The 21297-nt window shown below is 40.9% G+C and overlaps 3 protein-coding genes across 3 annotated transcripts; 2 read left to right on the top strand and 1 right to left on the bottom strand.

Annotated features, from left to right (window-relative positions):
- Window positions 1-785: 785 nt before the first annotated feature.
- On the bottom strand, window positions 786-6071 carry LOC118334240 (calcium-binding mitochondrial carrier protein SCaMC-1-like). The gene is made up of 10 exons (XM_035670082.1): window positions 5475-6071; window positions 5155-5281; window positions 4915-5002; window positions 4648-4759; window positions 3434-3592; window positions 3178-3330; window positions 2952-3059; window positions 2644-2811; window positions 2273-2423; window positions 786-1838 (listed from the first exon to the last, which is right to left on the bottom strand). The coding sequence occupies exons 1-10, from the start codon at window positions 5652-5654 to the stop codon at window positions 1660-1662; spliced, it is 1425 nt and encodes a 474-aa protein (XP_035525975.1). The 5' UTR covers window positions 5655-6071; the 3' UTR covers window positions 786-1659.
- Window positions 6072-7102: 1031 nt separating this feature from the next.
- On the top strand, window positions 7103-14613 carry LOC118335149 (protein FAM102B-like). Its single transcript, XM_035671358.1, has 11 exons — window positions 7103-7411; window positions 9054-9174; window positions 9406-9435; window positions 9929-10045; window positions 10381-10427; window positions 11716-11819; window positions 12046-12141; window positions 12256-12463; window positions 12623-12759; window positions 13379-13442; window positions 13720-14613. The coding sequence occupies exons 1-11, from the start codon at window positions 7266-7268 to the stop codon at window positions 13760-13762; spliced, it is 1113 nt and encodes a 370-aa protein (XP_035527251.1). The 5' UTR covers window positions 7103-7265; the 3' UTR covers window positions 13763-14613.
- Window positions 14614-15059: 446 nt separating this feature from the next.
- Window positions 15060-21260, top strand: prpf38b (pre-mRNA processing factor 38B). The gene is made up of 6 exons (XM_035670716.1): window positions 15060-15488; window positions 16485-16553; window positions 16783-16934; window positions 17316-17376; window positions 18674-18915; window positions 19868-21260. Exons 1-6 carry the CDS (start codon window positions 15279-15281, stop codon window positions 20535-20537), a joined length of 1404 nt encoding a protein of 467 aa, XP_035526609.1. The 5' UTR covers window positions 15060-15278; the 3' UTR covers window positions 20538-21260.
- The last annotated feature ends 37 nt before the right edge of the window (window positions 21261-21297 follow it).

Genomic DNA, 21297 nt, shown 5'->3' with positions numbered 1-21297 from the left:
ATTTTATCTTGAAAAAAAAATTTATAGACTCTTTTGTAGTATGAATGAAAACAAATTCTTGAACTTTAGACTCGGAATAATTCTCCTCAGCATTAGTTTTTCTGAGTCTATATTTTGTCTGCTTTGTCACAGTATCTCTATAGTCTATTACTGCCCATTTAAACTCCATCTGTCTCCTCTTTATTGGACCAGCTAGAACTAATTCTCTAATACTCTAAAAAAACTGATATGATTAAATAAAATAAAAACTTAATCCTAAAACACTTATCTTCTGGTTAACTTGTGTTCTACTGTCACAGATACACCAAATGCAAGTTTCACATGGAAACATGTCCATGTGTTTTGCCTTTATTAACCATTAGGTGGAGCTGTTAACACATCTCAGTGATCTTCACACCAGTGATCCCCTCTCTCAAGAGCTGAACTTGACACCACACCATTGTTCTCACATAACCCTTCTAGCAAAGACCATGGGTGCTTTTCATGTTGCGAATGCGTGTCCATACTTGCTTCCTTAAGAAGGAAGCATAAGTTAGCGTAATGAAAAGCTCCCCTGTGTTAAACCTCTATTTAAGTGATAAAATCCACATGAATGTAACTTATAATAATGACAAAAAGGGCTGATTGTCATCTTACATGGTAAATAAAGCTTTCCCAACCTTGGGCTATGTTGAAAGAACAAATAACAAAATGTTAAAAAGGAGCAGTATCCTGTTGTGGATGTGTATGTGTGTGTTTGGATGGTAGAGGTGTTGAAGTGTTGACATGAAGAGACACGAGACAAATAAACATGCTCCTTGCAATTTCAGTCCAATGACCAGTTATTACTGTTTTCTTACAGTGTGTTACCATTTAGTAACCATCATCCAAAACCCCATAAATAACCGTAGCTGAAAACAAATATATACAGTATATAAATACACTGTATATATAGTAAAAAAAGCACATTTGCAGATGTCAGAAAGTTCACATGGAGTGGCTGTAAGGCACATGGAAAGGATGAAAATAACACTCAGAAGGTGGAATTAGTGATTTTCACATTGCACAAGATCCAGTGTTGATGAGTTATTGATGTTTCAGGGCCAGTTATTTTTAGCTGACAGCTGATGTCTGAAACTGATGTCACTCTGGGGTAAGTGTTTACTACTTGAAACAGTGTTAAATTACCTCAAAAAAAGTGTGGACTTTAGCACCTAAATTGGCACAGTGTCAATTGTCCTCATTCTTAGTTAAAGTAAGACAATTAACTCTTAACCATAAGCTCCACCTGTCTAGGGAAAATATTTCCTTTGTTACCAAAAAGCACCCACTGAGCTACCATTCTGGCTTGATCACAGTTTTAAAAGAGTGCCCTAAGGTGATTTTTAACAACCCATTATATTTTCTACTCTTTATGTACAGTAGTATCTTGTCAAATATTGTTTGGAACGGTGTGTAAATTAAGGACTAAGGAGAAGAGGATAAGAATTAAAGCATGCGGACCACAACTGATAAATGCTTTAGCTACTGACAGACATCTCTTAGTGGGACACATACAGCTTCCCATCCACTGAACTCCTGTGCTGGTGGAAGTCATGCTCTGTATGCTTGATGTCTGTTTTGGAGTAATTTCAGGCATTTTCAAGTCAGTACAAGTTCTCTTTTCATTCACTTGCAGCATCATTTGATTCCTAAGCCAGTTTTCATGTACTCGTAAACCACGTAGCTAATGCTGACAGCCGGAATGACTTTCATGAAATTTGGCAGGATGCCCCGGTAGAGTCCGAAAAAGCCCTCTTTGGCTAGGATCTTCTTTATCAGACTACTCATGGAGGACTGGTCTGACGCATCCATAGACGCTGGAGAGAAAAAGTAAGTTAGAGAGTCAGAAGTGCATGTTGTTTATTTTTGTACTGTATATTAATAGCAGCTATGCTGGACAACGTTTGCATCCCCAAATAAGTGTACGTTGGAGAGAACAAAAAGTCTGCACACTGATGAACTTCTAAGGCGGCAACATTCTGGTCTGCAAGCTCTTCTTCAGATCGGAATGTTGCCTTGAAAATAAATATGTACAGCCAATCAGTGTGCAGACTTTTCCTCTTTCTGCAGTGACATTATTGTTCTGCACCTGAAGATTTTTTGCGTATGTTTACAGAAAATATGGGGTACCTTTACAGACCTTTTTCACCACATAAACATATCGCCTATCGTGAAAGATACTATGAATACTGTGTATTATGTGCCATGTAAGTTTTGTCATCACTGTTATGAAATGTCAGACTGAGTTTACCTTGTGCCTGCATCCGTGTGCGCACAAGAGCGAGCGGATAGCTGGCCAGTTGGCCACAGGTACTAGACATGGTCCCGCAGGCCACCAACACCAGAACTCCAGGGTTAGCCGAGTCTTTGGCGTGGTACGACAACCAGGCATTCTTCAGACTCTGAGACACAGCAGAAAATGGTGCCAGGAGATTGGAAAACAATTAACTACTATACATCCGCATGGCACAAAGATTAATTTCCTCTGATTTTAATTGAATGTGGCCCTGCAATCCAAGATGAACTGGTTTATCGTGCATACAAATTAGTTTAATTTAACAAAGTGCACTCTGTTGTGAAATATCACCAAAGCAGCCTGAATACGTCACACAGCCTGCATACCTCATAAACAGCGAGGTCTATCCCAGCGTAGGGAATGATGCCCACTAAGTTTGGAATGTAGCCCTTATAGAAAGCCATGACACCTTCTTTCCTCAGGATCTTCTTGGCGCAATCAAACATTCCTGAATACTGGCCAGTTTTCCTCAGGGTCAGTCTAGTTTTCAACACCTTAAAGAGATAAAAAAAGAAAAACAAGTGTTGTATTTTGAAGCTTTGGGGGGAACTTCACAAAAAGCTGACTTTGTTTATTTTAATGCATGTCCTGAACGAGACAGTATGATGAAACAGTGATGCAACAGTTGTCTTACCTCCATTGGGTAGATGGCTGTCTGTGCTGTGGCCCCAGCCAAAGAGCCAGCCATAAACCTCTTGTGTGTCTCAATCTTCTTGCCCTCTGATGATAATAACTTCTTATACTACAGGAAACATACAAACGGCAAGAAGATAAATATGCGCTCTAAATATTTGTTATGTCATGTTTTTATTATGTTTTAAAACTGTAATGAATACCATCAAGAGCTTTCAGTCCCTTACTTGCTCGTATGACATGAACTTGATTGCCGTCTCGGGCGCGATCTTTAAAACGTTGATCCCATTCCCCCTCCACAGTGAAGTTATACCTCCCTCTAGGATCATCTGCTTGAAGCCGCCAATCAGACTTATCCGGTTGGTCTTAGAAGAATGAACCTGCAGTTCAAATATATAGTGTTTGCAGGACTGTTCACATTATTCTGTTTCTTAACTGATCTCCCTGAGGGAAAGAATACATTTTCGTTCATATATATTTCACCTGCATAAAGACTTTCATTCTGTCCAGAGGGGCAGTGCCCGTACGAGAGACGGCCCCTGCCACTGCGCCTGCAACAAGCTGCTTCCACCAGCCGCCTGAGCTCTTCTCCTCCTCTGTGAATTCATCTGGGATGGCAAGACTGTCACCTATGTCCAGCACCTAGTGATTACATAAACAAATGTACTCAAATCACCTTTACTCATGGACACCATGTGTGTCAGCAAAATTGCTCTTGTCAGAGCTATAAACAAAGTTTGTGGCCACAATAGATACTGTAACATATCACACTGTAACATGTAATATCAGAATTATTTGGCCTTTGAGAATGTGTCTTTCTCAGGAAGCTACAAGTCACAAGCACTTCTCTTTTTGAGGTCTATTTTCACACTGACAGCAACACCTATTTCAATCTTGCCAAATTACCAGTTGTACGCTGGAGATGAGGGCAACGTTTACAAAACCTTGAATGAAACGTTTCAAGGTAGTGAACACATAAGAGGCATAACTTGCTTCTTTTCACTACATATTTTGTGAAAAACAGGATAAAACTGCATGAGTTGTTTGTTCTAACAAACAAACAATGAGTTGAGCTCCTTGCCCTTTAGCTAGAAGTGCTTGTGAAACCATAATCACTGAGCTGACTGAACCCTCGTGTTGCACACTTCAGCTGTGTCAGATCAACATGTCCAATGTTTTTCCAAAAGCATAAATGTGTCGGTGGCAAACATGGAGCGGTGGCAATTTGATGCAACTCTGCAGGGAACTGCAATGGCTGGTGCAGTTAGCTGTGTGTCCTGTGGTCACTACTGTGGTATGACAACGCAGCTTTGACTGGGTTTGTTATTTAAGAAACCATAAATGTGTAATGCAGTGGAGACTTTAACATTTCTAAACATTTAGAAACAGAAGAGAGGCACTGTTCTGCTCATGAGCGAGCAAACATCTTGTGCAGGAGAAGCAACAAACCAGTCAATGACATATTTATTAGCACTAGAGTTGGAGGAGCAAGCTGAGGGAAACAGAGTGTAGTGCTGCGACCTAATTATGTTGGACAATCCAGTCTTTAAAAGCTGCTGCCAAAATACGGACTGCAGAGAAAATCCATAATATCTGACAGAAGAGGACTAGGCGTCACATGATTTACCCCACCGCAGTTGCATCTGTATTTGACTACAGAGTGTATTTAGCAGTGTTTGTGTGTATGCGTCCCGTACCGTGGAGTGTTTCCAGTAGCGCATGATCTCTTCCAGGTTCTGTGCCGGGTGTAACAGGAAGTGTTCTCTCCACTCGTTCCAGTCCACCACCATGGTCCCATCAATGTCCATGCTGAGGAGACACAGACAACATCTTCACCTGTGAACTACTGACCTTTTATGTCGCGTTACATGGTAATAAGCACAACTCTGAGCCAGATAAAGCCAGATAGCAATATTTGTACGTAAATAAGAACATGATACAGTGGATAATAGTGGAGGTCAAACCTCTGTAGTATTTTTAGGGCATTCTCTCTGCTGACGTCCATGCCCAGCTCTGCAAGGGACTGCTGGATCTCTGAAGCATCAATGCGCCCTGACACAACAGTAAGAAAAAACTCAAACATGCTGCAGTACAAACAGAGAGTATGTGCTTCTGTAAACATCCACTGGCATGTGTCCTACGTGTGGACACTTATGCCAAGTATTTTTACAGTGAGGTAGCTCCTGCAGCCCCTCAGCTCCTACCATCGTTATTTCGGTCCAGACTCTTGAATGTCAGGCGCAGCTTCTTCTCGTGATCTTTCAGATATTTGGAGAACTCGTTGAAGTCGAGGCACCCGTCTTTGTTTTGGTCACCAGACGACACGATTTTCTGCAAAGATGAGATAAAAAAAATCGAATGGTTCATGTGCCTGCTCCTGGTGCAGCGTATCAGAGTGACTCTCTCTCACACACACACACACACAGCCAGCAACACAGTCACACTATGGAATTTCATGCAAAACGAGCAGGCCAAACCCTAAAAACTCTTGTCAATACAGGAGCCCCACGGTCCCTGAATGTACCTGTGCAGCACCCAGTCGGAATATGCCCATCGCCTTGAGGCCCGCTCGTAATTCAGCCACGTCCACCTTCCCATCTTTATTGGTATCAAGCCTCTCGAACAGGTCCTGGTATGACCTCTTACTGTCGGCATCCCAGCACCGGGCATTTGATAGTAAAAACGTCCGTAACGTCGGATACATTGTAGCGCTACTGTGGAAGCGGCGTGCAGTCCGGATCTGATCATTAATCCATTTTGAGGCGCAATACTAAACCTTGCTAAAGTCCAATACGAGCTCTGCTTTCGCGATGAAGACAACGGGTTTCCAGTGACTTTATTTTGCAGGCTGTCCCGTGCAAAGGTGTATTCCGGAGCGACTGAGGAGGAACTGCAGCAGCTGAGGGCGGAGCGATACGGCTGCGTCGCTGTTTTCTACGGAATAGAGGAAAGATGGCAAATAAATAATCCCCGGATTAACCATATGCATAATCCGGTTTCTGCTTCTAATAGTGAACCTTCTCGACGTTTTTTTTCAACCCTCGTCCCGTGTGATGTGAGATGGTGAGCCTTACAGGAGAAATGTAATCTCTTCATCTAGCAGGACGTGTCGGTGCAGAAACACTCGGTGTAGTATTTCCCACAGCGCAGCGCCGCCGCTGGCCGCTAGAGGGCGGTGTTTCCTCATATAAAACAGTTAGGGGCCTTGTGTGTGGCGTCTCTGGGCCCCTCAATTCAACTATAGACTGATTCATTTTACTGAATTGTTATTAGACTGTCAGAGGTGTTTATTAAACTGGCCATTTTTAATTTGTTGTATAAAGTATATTTAGGCTTTCAGACAGAGTGGTTGAAAGTACCAATAACTCAAGTGTTTAAGTAGTTAAGTATAAAACATATGGACAGTTTGTAAAATGCTGATGCACTGCTATAGACTGAACTACTCAACAATATATAAGGGGATAAAATGTCCCCACCTCGACCAGATACAACATTATAATGCTGCTTAGCTATGGATGCATTAGTAATAATAATATAATCAGTATATGACACATTATTTTGACAAATTAAACCCAGATTTCAATGACCACTCAAAGGAGAAGGAGACAGGGCATATAGTGCTGCCCAATATGTATTAATAAGCCACAACCTGAGGGACAGGGAGTGACCTACACACACACAATTACCTTTTAAAAAGTTCTCACTTGTTTGTATTTGTGAGGTTTTTCTGGTTTAAGTTCATTTTTGTTCTAAACATACATTTTATACTTTATCTATATATTTCCCATAAAGCCCCTTTGAATTGACCTGAGTTGGTTGTTGGGTGTTCAGACAGATTGTCTTTTTTAGTCACATATCAGCTGAATGGACGCTGTCTTGACTTTATGAATCCCACTTCTCATTTTCCCACATTTGTGGTCACGGGAGAAATGTGACTGCATTGCATTAACCTTTCACTGTAGCCTGTGCTGATAACGCAGACAACAACAGTATATTTCTCCTTCCAGTGGGCGTTTTGAATGACCACCACCACAACCGTGACCTCGGTATTTCTCTGTTTTTTTCCCTGCAGCAGCAGCAGCAGTGTCCAATCAAACCGCGGGTTGTCCCTCTCGTCATGCAGTGTGTTTTTCGGTGGGTGTGTGCAGGAGGAGATTTGAACTTTGAATGCAGAGTCAGGGCAGCAGGCAGCAGCTGAGAGAGCAGCAGTGTGAGCACGGAGCGGGGGGAAAGTGTTCAGCTGTCTGTCAGCTTTATACCGCTGCACTCAGGGCTTGTTGTGACCCGGTCTCTGCTCACGGTTCAAGGATACACCATGTCGTTCATTCTCACGAAGAAAAAGAGGTTTAAATTCAAAGTGGACTTCGACCTGGAGGAGTTGTCCTCGGTTCCCTTCGTAAACGGAGTCTTATTCTGCAAAGTTAGACTCCTAGATGGAGGCTTTGCTGAAGAGTCGTCTCGGTAAGAAGTTTTGCTATTTATAGCGACAGTTTACCGGTTGTTCTAAATTTAAGCTAAACTTGTGTTTTGTTTTTGACCATTTTAAGCGACTGTTTAGTTTGTCGTTTTTCGTTTTTTCCCATTTGTTGTGTCGACGTTGCTTCTAACGGCGTTAACGTTAATGAATGTGTAGTTAACGTGTAGCTGCACAGTAACTAACTATTATAACTATCCACCGGGTTAACTAACGTTATACAAAGCTGAGCAGGAAACCGTATGTTAACTAACGTTAGAGCACAGCCAGACTGTATGAAACAGTACAACGCAGCGGGCTGAGAGATGTCACTAAAGGGGATTTCTGCCTCAACATGATTTAATTTTGTTTTCACAAGGACGATATTTAAAAGATTATAGCTCACCCAGTCTTGTGTAGCACTTGAAATACATGTAAAAGGCAACGACAGCTACTTTTTTAAAGAATGGAAATAGTTTTTTCGTTAGCCCTTATTTACACAGTTCAGTTGCTAAGCAACAAGTAACGTTAGGTTGAATTTAATCTAAATAACTTTATTAAATGATATATTATTTTCGTGAGGAACTTAATTTGTGTACACAGTCTACAATTGTTGGAAGTAAATAAAAAAAAGATTTAAAAAGTTTATAATAATAATAACTACTTTTGTACGATTGTTCAATAGAACAGACTGTTATGGTGGCGAATTTGTCTCCGGCTAATTTTTCTTTCTCTTTCATCTGAACATTATTATGGGATTGTTTCTCTTTCTGACAGTGACAACCACAAACTTATTTTTTCCCCATTGCAAGAGAGCATGCACGGTTAATCCCCTCGGGCCTGTCATTAAAACTGCTTGGTGCATTTTGAAATGAGTCACTGGAAAAACGGACACACAACCGCTAACCCAATGACTTTACCATGGTGACTGTTCCTAAAAAGCTACAGTGTAAACTCTGTATTCTTAGTTGTATCCTGCTCCAACCACAACTATTGTCATTTTTCTTTCCAAATACAGGCATAGCGACTGTCTAGTTTATGATGTATGGGTGTTATGGTGATTCATATTTTAGGTTAGTTATGTTTATACCGCTATTCTTTTTAAAAGACTCCTAAAACCCCTAAAAGATCTCAATGTTATGAAGCTGCAATAACATTTTTATATCCTAGTGGCAAACACATACTATGAAGCTTCGCCCCCTTTAATGCTGCTGCCAATGATCAGCACTGTCTATTCTGCATTCTGCTGTCTGTTTCTGCCCTGTGGAGTCAAATTTACTAATATTGCCCAAAATTAAACTCTCATTTGTCTCAAAGGCCTGTTTTCTTTTAAAATATATATATCAAGTACAGTTAGCATCCCATCACAGAAGTGAGGTCAACATTCATACATAATAGCATGTAACTGTCCTGTTGCCCCATCATCTAATATAACTTTGTAGCAGAAAGCTCAAAGCCTTGTGGAAGACCACAAGCTCATTTCACAGACTAAATTAACTACCACTACGTTCTTTTACATATTCACATTTTAGTTCAAAAAATGCACCACATAGCTCTGGCAGATGTGTGATTAATATGTGCTCTTTCAGTGTTCAGTGTGTGTTTTAGTTTGCGTGTAAAGTAGTGTTTTTAAATGTGCTTCTCTCACAGGGAGTCAGTCCAAGCCAACTGTGTGCACTGGAAGAAGAGATTCTCCTTCATGTGTAAGATGAGTGCCAGTGCTGGGACAGGTGTACTAGACCCCTGTTTGTGCCGGGTGTCTGTCCGCAAGGTACAGGACATTTTTTTCTGCCATCAAGCTCTTTTTTGTTGACACTACAAAAATGCATGTTCCATAGCAGAGTCCAGACAGTTCACTGTTAAATTGTAACCACAAGTGCTTTGTTGCAATGGTCACACTGCAAAGAGTCGCAAATGTTTTAATGAAAGTTAGTGTGTGACATAGTAATGAAAAGGGGGAAATGTATTCTCACTAATTCTTGTGTTTTTTTTGTCATTTTAGGAATTGAAGGGTGGAAAAACGTTTGCAAAGGTAATACTTCTGTTGACAGGCATTTGTTGTAAACAGAGCAGCTTAAGTACCAGAGATCCATTAGAGCGGTCTTATCATGAAATGAATGCGATAGCAGTCGGCCTCCAAGTGCCCTTGGAGCACCTTTCGGTTGGTCTATTTACTGACAATGTTTTTATTTCTAGTTTCCGGCTGTGGTTACTAATTAAAAAATCTGTAAATCAAAACCCCACACTATGTTAACCAGTAACTTTAATTATGAGCTAAAGCATTAGGTTGTGTTTCCAAAAACCTGAGCTGGGTTGTATTTCTTCATGTGTTGATTACTGAATGTTTTATAATACCACATTACCACAGGAAGACACTATGTACTAAGAGATTATTAGTGCTCACACTCACAAACAGAGGAAACTTCACAGACTCTGTTCAATACAATTTATATTCAGTAAAATTGTATATCTAACAATGTAAACTCAAATGATTCAAACTCTTGATCTCTGTTATCTCCGTGCAGCTGGGCTTTGCTGATTTGAACCTGTCTGAGTTTGCTGGATCTGGCAGCACTACACGGCGGTGTCTCCTAGAGGGATATGACACCAAGAACACCAGACAAGACAACTCAATTCTGAAGGTGTGGCAGTGTTTTAATGCATAGCTGTTATTTAGCCAGAACAAAGATACGCCCACAACCTGTTCTTGCTATTCTGAAGCAAGTCGTCATTTATGGAGTTAATCAGCAGACACTCCAATCAAAAAAGTTTGATTTATGCATGGGAACGCTAAAATACCTGACGTCATAGGCTCAGTACATGTCAGAGCCTGTCATCTATAAACTGTCTGAGCCATGGGAATTTGCAATGGCATTTTTATTGCATGCTTTAGATAGAGAACAGCAACCCTTTTCAAACTAAAGGTTTGCTTGTCAGCCCAAAACTGACATTACTCTTGTGATTTTTCCTGTTACAGGTTGTCATCACCACACAGCTTATGTCCGGAGACCCCTGTTTTAAAACGTAAGAGCTCATTTTGATTTTGTGCGTCTGTTTATCAATCATCATTAAAAGTCTGAATATCAGTTCAGTTTCAAACTCGTAACTGAGGAAATGTCGACTTGTCCGCAAAATGTTTAACCTAGTTGTGGTTGCAAAGAAAGTCTGTACTCCAAATAGAAATGTCTGCATCTAACCACAGAGGAAAGTGTTTCTATCATATCCTGTTTGTCACCTAACTGAAAACGCACTCTCCTATATTATCTCCAATATTACCTACGAAGTTTAAAGTCATGAAGTATTATTTTCTGGTTAAGATCTTATCACAGTCTTATCTGGGAGCTGATAACACCTCACCCAGACATTAATGTGCCAAACCTCAGTGAATAACAACAGCTGATATATGATCAGCTCAGCCCAGAGGTTGTATTGTGTGTGTAGAGCAGTTTGTCACGAAGGACGTGGTGTAACATCACACTCCTGGGAAAGCCTGTCACATGTGTACACAGTTAGCTTTCTTCAACCAGCACCAAGTCTTTCCCTGTATTCTTTCATGTCCCAACGCCCTGCTGATGTAATAATACACACGCTGCTGCCTAGGAGATGTCTAAAGTGTAAACTCAAGTGTGGCCTAGTCATTCATCCCACGCAGTGTTACTCATAGAGTGTGGAGGATTTACAGCAGTATAACAAGAAAGATGACGCTCAGTTTTTTTTCACTGTGTGTCTGTCACTCTTTGTCTACCTTTCCGCCCTCATTCTTCTGTTTAACATTGCATCTCAGCAGCCAACAAGAGTGATTTCCTGTCTGCTAAACCGGACATTGTTGAAAAGTGATTGTCACTCTATTTTAATAGACTTGTATAAGTTATCCACTTATAATTCATGTATAATTTAATCAGAGAGTCTTTGATGTTTTATTGCTGATGTGTTTAAATATCTGCAGTGTAATCATTACACATTACAGCATTTGTTAATATTTAAAGGTGTATTTGATGTCTGCATCAGCATAAAACAACAACTTAATGACGTGTATAGGCTGAAACAAACAAAAAACATCCCAGTGTTACTGCAGTTCTAAGCTATTCACCTTTTTGACTAAGAAGCAGAGGAATATGTGAGTTTCATTATCGCAATGGGCAATATTTTGTGATTTGGTTGGCATAAGTTGTTGTTTATGGAAAGATTAGACAATTCCTGGGTAGCAGCATGCAGGTAAACATATGCAACGTTATTGATAAAGCAGTTATAGGAACACTTCAGACACCGCTCTGCTTCTCAGTAACATCAGTCTTTCCTGTGTTCCCTTTAGTCCTCCATCTACAGCTATGACTCTGGGAATCCCACAGGCTGTAGCAGAGTGTCTCCTTGAGGACAGAAAGGGAGGGGACATGCACATATCCCATTCCCTCACTGGTATGTGCATACAGACTCTGAGGCTGAGAAGAGTTTGCTATTCCTTACAATAGCAAGATTTTAGTAGTCAAGGTTTACAGTAGTCAACAGTAAAATTTTCTAAATCGTTTTTTTCTTTTCATTAGCCTCTGAATACAAAGTATCATAAAGAATAAACACTTCCTCTGAACACAGAAGCTGTGTGTACAACTGTTTTGCTTATACTTGTGGGTGTTTTTTCATTTAGAGACTCATGGAAAGTCAGTATCCGTTCCAGAGGAGCTGGTAGCTTATGGTCACTCTAGAACACCCAGCCATGCAAGTCAGCAGTCAAAAATCTCAGGTACCAAACAAAGAGACACATATTTATTCCCTTCAAACAAAATCAACATTACTACCCCACCGGTTAAACAAATCATACAAATAACCTCAGTGTGCTTTCTCTCCTGTCCGGTAGGTTACAGCTCTAATCACTCCAGTTTAACAGATCTGAGCCATCGGCGAAGCGCGTCAGGAGGTTCTGCCTCCACAGGCATCGGCAGCATCCTGGAAACCAATGATCACCAGGGGGAGAGAGGAGAAAGGGAGAGCAGGACCACTCCCCCAGTCTATGCAACCTGTCACCATGCACCCGAACACCCCTCTACCCCTGCTAAAGTTCCAAAGTAATACACATGGTTACCATAGTCTGAATATGATACAATTTTAAGTCTATTTTCTGATTTTAAAACATTTCATAAAGAAAAACTATTTTGGTCCAGTCTAAGTATTTTTTATGAAGCACATTTGTGTTATATTCCATGCTGTTTCTGTTTCTTCATTAGACATTTAGTGAAGCAGAACTCAATGGAGAATCAGCTGAAGAGAGTTGATGCCACCAGGGTGGATGCTGATGACATAATAGAGAAAATCCTGCAGAGCCAGGATTTTAGTCATGGCTTCTTGGACTCCAGTGCAGAGGGTGTGTACACCAAATCTCTAACTTAGTGGACTTATGAAGGCTGTCTTGGAAAGTTGCCTACCATCTTGCTGATGGGATCAGATTACTTTGAGGTGTCGCAATGCAACAACGCAATGTCTTTAAGTACTTCCTTCAAATGATAAATGATGATTAGACATTTATGATGGCAAATCATACATTGTGCTTCAGTTTAGACCATACTTACATAATGACCAGCCTAAATAAAAGTCTATTTGATTAAGGATAACAGAGTTTAAGTTACATATCATTCCTATGAATATCACAAGGGCAGGTTAACCTCACTGATAGCTGAGCACACAATATGGCAGTCATGTTACAAAGCCCTGCCCTTAACCACAGAGTTAATGTAGAGGATCATTCATTGTGTTAAGAAATGGTGACTCTGTTGAACACATTTTTGATGGTTCCTCAACTATAAACTAACTCTCTGGATGCTGCTTTGTCACCTGCCTCACCAACTTCCCCTACAGTGTTCCCCTATCAATTGTCATTTATTTTTAGATGTTCTAGAAACTATTGTGAGCCATTCAAACCCTTACAGTGCACTGATTGTCACTATCCTTATTTCTAATGTGTGTGTATGTGTCTATTGCTGCAGAGGAGGGGCTCAGCTTGTTTGTTGGTCCTGGTGGGAGTACAGCCTTAGGAAGCCAGCACACGAGGTGGGTGTGATTATGTAACTGTGGGATGTGGGTGCCACGCACCAGGCATTTACTGCAAATATAAATTCACTGCACATATGCTAAATGGGGGTTCTTATGCAGTGTCTTTTTATTAACCACATGACTGGTCATCACGTTGTTTGTTTCTAAAATGTAAAATTTAATGTTAAGATTAAATTTCACAACACATCGTTAAACATACAAGACGGCACAGCAGCCAGATCTGATAACTACCCTCTCTTCCTGTCACGTAACACATTGTGGCATTCTCTTTCAGGGTGGCAGCTGGAGCCTTTGAGCAGGTGGTGATCAAGCGCTAGGCTTTGGGAAGCATGTGGCTGTCATGAAGGGTGCCGTATTACACTGATGCGGGGGACATAAGACTGAGTAGTGGAGGTGCTCCCAGAACTTGCTCCTGCTTGCATCTGACCTACAGCGTCTGCTGACCAGGAGAGCCCTCTAGTGTTCAAGAAGTGGAGTTGAAGGCCACATTTTTGGAACATTTTGGTGAAGGAGATTAACTGGTGTACTGACATTTCTGTTAGTCTTGTGCTCTATGAAACAAGAAAGACTAGGGGTTACTACTGTAATTCTACACATATTGTTCACCCATCTTGGTGACATTTGAATTGTCATGGGGTATCTCTGTTTTTTATGTTAAATTATCTAACATGTTTCTACTTTGGTATGGTTGATTTTGTTTCACCATTTTATTTGTACTGTAAACATCTGGATGGGGGGACTGTGTCCATTCCTTGACGTCCCATATATTTAAAATAATAGAAAACTGACACTGTGGAATTGGTGTTACAGCACCACTGTGTGTTTGTAGCTCAGTCCCTTTACAGATACACCTCCATTCACCTGGTTGTGAGTGAGGGTGACTGCATTTAAAATATAAGTTAAAATATAATTTGTTTTCTTCTTTTTCTTTCTATGTTTTCTTTCCTTTGTTCCGATTGTGGGTGTGTGTGCTTGTATGACTGTCTATGAAGTCAAAAGCGATGAATTTATTTTTACCACTGATTTTGTATATGTGCTGCCACTTAAGACGTCATAGCTATAGTATGTAAACTATGTATGTAGTCAACTGTGTTAAGTTATCTATGTGTTGTTTTTAAGATGGTAGAATGTTGCTGTCGTATTTAAGGCCAAATAAAAAGTATTTTTTTAAAAAAGTGCACTCTGGATAATAACTACGTTTTGTGCTGAAAGGACAAAATGAGTGTTGAGGAAAGTCTGACACAGAATTAGAATTAAAGAGAAATATAAAATGAAAAGAGAAAGGGTCAGTGGACAGTTAAAATTAAACCCTTAAAAGCGGCATATAGAAATCACATAAACGAGATCGACAATACCATTTCCGGTTTAGGTAAAACAAACATTTCAAAGTAAACGTCTATAAAGCACTTAGATATGTAAAGAAAAGGGGTAACTTATTGAGTACACCATGATATAATAATATAATAATTACACATTGTCTGTACAAAAGCTTATTATTATTATTATTTTTGTTTGCGTTCATCAAACATAAATCAATTTGGTGTCTGAGTACATGCTTTTATTTCCAAAGCGAAACATTGAGCGTATCACCGACGTTCCCAGCAGCAGTGAGTTCACATTGCACCACCGACGGTACAGTTCCGGTTCCACCTCGCAACAGCACTTTAGCTACAACGACGGCGGGAAGTTGCTATCATCAATTTAACCACAAATCAGCAATTACCAAACGGACGAAATCGTTAACGGTCGACATTTCACTACCTAATATTGATGGATCTGTAATGGTAAATACGCTAACTGTAAACTAAGCGTAGCGGCGTGGGATCAGCTAACATGGCTAACGTCGGAAACCAGCTACCAACACAGGCCGTTAGCAAGCCTGCACCAGGAAAACATGGAAATGTATTGCCCCTGTGGGGCAACGAAAAGACTATGAATCTCAACCCAATGATTCTTACAAATGTACTGTCTTCGCCGTATTTCAAAGTTCAGCTTTATGAACTAAAGACCTACCATGAAGTTGTGGACGAAATCTACTTCAAGGTAACATTAGCGAATGCTAAGCCGCATGCTAGTTAGATAACCACTGTCGAGTCAGGCTAGCGTTAACTGACCGTGATAGCGATGTACTGCAGGTGGTAGATTATAGGGGGCAATCAGACAGAGCGAGTTTCAACTAACTTAACTTAACAACTCGAAACAGTTGTCCGTTTATTTCATATAATTGCACATTAGTGTTTTATTGGCTACCTAGCAGCTAAGCTAATTGCTAGTTGTCTGCCGTTACAAAGACAGAGTGGTTCAACATTACGGCGGGTTCACTCAGTTAGTCGGACTACTGCAGCCTGTGGCACCAGCTCTGTGCGAGCTCAAACATAGCCTAGTTATAACATAAAGTATCTCCAAGTTGTGATTTATGCATTACTAAAACAAAAGCGGTTGCATCCCGGTGATAAGTTACAACTTAACTCTAAGTAAACTAAAAACGTTAAAAAACTAGTTAACGTTACACATTAATTGCAGCCATTTTGCGACACAGTTATTGAGTAGATACATAAATTATTGGTATATTTCAATATCGATCTAGCTTACTACGATGTGCTACGAAACCAGGTGACTCGCGCAGCCAGAAACCACTGCACATGGTAACCATGGTGATGTATCTTTGATCGTTGATTGGCCACTTGCTTAAGTTGTAATTTCACGTCCAAAAGTAATCAGTAACTGATTTAGTTACAAACTAAGTAACACAGTTAGTAGTTTCTAAGCCTCTGGTGCTGCTTTTACACACCAACTTAAGAGAGGACTTACACATAGCTGGTGCCACCCGGTCCTGATGTTTTGGTCATTTTAAAAGGCTAACATTAGGTCATAACTTAGAAAGGATTGAGACGTTTCAGGATTGTTATGGAAACAAGTTAAGAGAGAGGTATCATTAATTTGGAATACGTCTTTAATATAAGTTATCAGTGAGACGGACAGGTGTGTGTGTGTGTGTGTGTCTATCAACTGACCTGATGTTGTTCTTTGTGGCTGCAGGTAAATCACGTTGAGCCTTGGGAAAAGGGAAGCAGAAAGACCGCCGGCCAGACTGGAATGTGCGGAGGGGTAAGTGAGAAGTACGTGCTTTTTATATTCCCCATCCCCCCCTCCCTCTGTATTTCCCATACGGTTGAAATCGCTTCATATAAGTACACAAGTATGAAAAATGTACATGATTCACATTAGTACCTGCGATACTGTACTTGAATACTTGAGTATTTTTTGTCAAAGGGCCAGTCGTTCTGAATACATAAATGCCGTTATGCACTGTAAAGATGTGTCTTCATCCCTTTAGGTGCGAGGAGTTGGGACTGGTGGTATTGTCTCTACTGCTTTCTGTCTTCTATACAAACTGTTTACTCTCAAGCTGACTCGCAAACAGCTGATGGGTCTGATCACTCACACAGACTCTCCATACATCAGAGCACTTGGCTTCATGTACATAAGGTATGCACCTCAATTCTTCTAATGTGGAACGTTTCTTTTATATTTGATTCTCTGTATTACTAGATATTCTGAATGCTGGATAACCTTCCTTTTCAAAAGAAAGATATGTAATGATTTTATTATTTGAAGTGTTTTATTAAAACTATCATTTTAAGACGAGACTACTGTATATTACAAAAGTATCAAAGTGAGTTTCTAGATGATAATAGATGTTGCAATTACTAATATGCTGCTAAAATGTTTCTAATATGTATAAGGGGAATTCAAAAATCAGCGTATAAAGTATCACCTGAACAGGTTGATTGAAAAAACATAATTGAAATCTGTGCAACATGACTTTCTGCCACAACATATTGTGCTCTCTGTTTGGTTCTGCCTCAGATATACTCAGCCCCCAGCAGATTTGATAGAATGGTACGACGGCTTCCTGGATGATGAGGAGGTATGTCACCTCGGGTAATAATTTGATGTTTCTTTCTCTCCATGAAATACACAGGCACACAACACGTTAGACGAAACTGGTCTGTCTCCGCGCCGCCGGTTTTTCTCGGCCCTGGTGATGCTCATAGCTGATTTTTCACCTTTGCCTTCATTTGGCTTAATTGTCCCCAATTTTTGTCCTCTAAACCTCATTAGCTAGGTTACTTGCTCACTCCTCTGCTGCTGATTTTTTTTATCAGGGTAAGTACAATATATGATGCTGAGTAAATATTTTAGTCAATGTAATTTTAAGGCATGCCCTTTGTTTTTGACAAGCTTTTATCAGGACTTGTTGCACAAAACTAAATTTGGAATAAATAAAAATTGGAGCATTCATACTTCATACAGTTTTACACTCAAACAGACACACACAAATGATATAGCTCATGTCAACTGTGTCAAACGTCAAATCTAGTGTGTTTTCTCCATGTTAAAGTAAAATATAATTTGATCCCACGCTGTGCAACCAGGCCTCCTATGATGTTCTGTTGCATTATATTTGAATTGATCATATGAAATCCTACCCAACTGGTTAATTCCCCTGTTTTTTTCTTTAGATGCCCAATGTGCAGCAGGTGAATTGGATATTGTATCTCAGCACTGTTGGTTTGCGTGTGTGAGTGCAAAGCAGCTGTTCTCTACCATATAAAGTTAACAACTCTTCAACTGGTGTGCACTTAGATACCTGCTCCAGTCTGTGCTTACACTGTGGGCAATTTTTATGCTCCTCCACCCCTGAAGAATTCATTGTGCTTTTGGGAGACTGAAGAAGGAAGCTAAGGCTTCTCTCTCTTTGTCCCTTTGGCCCAATGAGGGTGTGTCTCAGTGTTTTCAGATTCTGCTTTCCCTTCCTTTCATTTCTGGTCTGTAAACAGCAGATGCAACCACTTTTTGAAGATGCTGTTTAAACAGACAATGTGAAGGAAACGAGGGGGGCGGACTTTACAAATATTACATTTGCTTGATTATTAAAGCTAACATTGTAAATACAGACTCCAGGAACTGTTTAGATAAGGCAAACTTTTAATGATATCTATAGTTTTGTTTCTTCTATTTATAATTATTAAAGTAAAGCCAGACACATTTGATTGATATGAGAGATTAAGCTAGATGAACAGAGGTGAAGGTTCAGTACTTGGTCATCACAAATTGCTTTTTGACTTAAGGCAAGATTGACAACAAGCGATCAGATTTACCTGCGTCCTGCCTGTGTGCACTAATTGAGTATTTTATGGCTCTTTCCCACCGTTTGATTTTAGGAACTCGACGTGAAGGCAGGAGGTGGCTGTGTGATGACCATTGGAGAGATGCTGCGCTCCTTTTTGACCAAACTGGAGTGGTTCTCCACTCTCTTCCCCCGAATCCCAGTGCCTGTGCAGAAGATTATTGACCAGCAGATGAAGGCTAGACCTCGCAAGGTTGCTCAGAAGGAGGCACCGGAGGAGGAGGAGGAGGCAGCAAGCACAGAGACGGGGAGGCAAGGAGAACGAAGACGCTCGAGGTAACGCATCAAATGGTTCAGACTACTTATTGCCAACTTATTTTTTCCCAAGCCAATCTTATCTTGCTTCATCGCTTTCTTTTGTTACTGATTGGAATGGAAGAGTTAATTTTCCTGTTTTATGCTAGCTTTCACTCCCAGCACAAACTGTAAGAATTGTGAAATTTAAACGAGTGAAAGCTGGCCATGACTCTGTTATTATTGGCTTTAAAACTCACACACCCATGCTACAGCTACACAGGTTATGTGAGTTGTTTTACCTGATTGCACCTTTTCTCAGAACTGTGTGTGGCTACCATTGATTGACATCTTCCTAGCCCGTTTCACCTTTCATTGTACTTTAAATATTTGATCCAGGGAAATGTATTTTCTCAGAAATTAGTTGTGTGTGTGAGCCATGTGTCCTAGTCAGAGGTAGGGTTGGGTTTTTGTTTGTTTGATTTTGTTTTAACTTGTTTCAAGTGGAGCAACTGAGTCATTTATTCGGCTTTTCAGATATTTGTTTTTTCAGTTTTGGGATTTGGATATTCGCACATGTACCTACACCAGCCTGCCTCCGACAGGGACAGACACATACAGGCTGTATCCGTCCGCTGCTGACTTTTGTTTGCAGCAGTATGGGTTTTAGTGTTGCCCAAAAACACAACTTGTGTTTTGAGTTCTGTTTTCACAACAGCAAGTGAGCTGCGTGTGAAGGAGGCTTACATCTCTCTCTGTCTCTCGGCAGAGCATGTGCGATTGTTAGTAGACCATACCGCTACTGCCATCAGTCTTTTGGACAGATAAAAAAAGATAAGGCTAAACACATAAGCTTTGAATATTTACTGTTAATTACTACCAAAGCGTCATTGGGTAGCACTTATTGTTGGATCATTCTGATGGTTTATGTAATCTATAATTTATTAGACCGGAACATTAAACTGCTTGAAGCTAATGATTCCTATCTTGCCAGGACACCCAGGCGGACACCGAGCCCCCGAAGATCACCCAAACGGTCGCGGAGCAGGAGCCACCACCGTGAGAGAGAGCGCCATGGCCCCAGCTTCGACCGAGAGCTGGAGAGGGAGCGTGACCGCCAGAGGAAGGAGAGGGAGGGCAGAGATAGGGACAGAGGGGACCGAGGCGAGAGGGAGAGGCGGCGGTCCCGCAGCGCCGACAGGAACCAAGACCGGCGGGAACGTAAAAGGAGTCTCAGTGGGAGCCGGGACCGAAAGAGCGAACGTAGAGACAAAGAAAGAGATGGCGGGGAGGACAAGAGCAGGAGGAAGGACAGGGAACACCATAAAGATAGAGTCGCTGAAAGGGAGAAGTCCAGGGATAAAAAGAGCAGGGGAGAGACTGATGACCGGAGGCATAAAGACGACAGGGAGAGGCACAGAGAAGAGAGGAAGGCCAAAAGGTCGAGCCGGAGTCGAAGCAGGGAGAGGAGGCACAAAAGTGGGGGAGAAGACAAGGGAAGGAAAAGAGAGTGCAGCCACAGCCGAGATAGAGACAGGGAGAGGGATGGAGAACAGCGCCCTCACAAACGTAGTCGTAGCAAAGAGAAAAGCCACCATCAGCGCGAGTCCAGCAACGACCATAGTAAACATAGTGAACGCAGAAGGAGTCAGAGCACTGAGTAAATGTCGCCTTGCAGCAATATTACTTCTTCTACTCTTGTGTTTTTCTTCCTTTTTTCTACCAGTTGTCTGGTCTGTCACTTGTGCTAAAGAGAAGGAATGTCAGCACATCGGACATCTGGAGTTGTTGTCCTTGGCCAATGTAATGTTGCTTTACGTTTATGTTTTTCTGCCTTTTTCACTCCCCGTTAGACCATTGTTAGTCTTCACTTGAAATTTCAAAAGTGGCGAAAATGGCATTTTAATTTTCTATGGTTCGTTCTTTTGCCCCAGGAAGATGTGGGTTTGTACATAATGTTTTGGAGGCTGTCTACACACGATGAGTGGTCTGAGGTGCATTCTCAACACTATTATCATATAATATATGTAATTTATAAAGAACTGTTATTTTCTGGCTGTAAAAAAGTCCAAACACATATTTTTAAAATTTGACTAATATTACAGTGCGTTCATATTTTAAGCTTCTTGGTCAGCTGTATTCTGATTACACGTTCTTTGAAGGGTCACAAGTGAACGGTTGAGGCTCAGAGTTGCGCGAAGTGGCGATGTGGATCACACAAAGCAAATCTGTCCATGATTGTGTGTAGACAGCCTGAGAATGTTTTAATCCTTGAAAGGACAGTCTGCAAAGGGTAATTTTTTACCACACACTGAGCCCTGCTTGTGCGGTGTTTGGATTACTGCTCTGTTGCATTTTGTTTTCTAATAAATCACTTTTACAGACAACTCGTATTGTTCTTGTTTTGAAAGAAAGGGGCATGCA

Source organism: Morone saxatilis, unplaced genomic scaffold (genome assembly GCF_004916995.1).
Source record: "Morone saxatilis isolate NCDOM2014 unplaced genomic scaffold, NCSU_SB_2.0 Contig23, whole genome shotgun sequence".
NCBI classification, from domain to species: domain Eukaryota; kingdom Metazoa; phylum Chordata; class Actinopteri; family Moronidae; genus Morone; species Morone saxatilis.
This window is presented reverse-complemented; position numbering and strand designations above follow the sequence as displayed.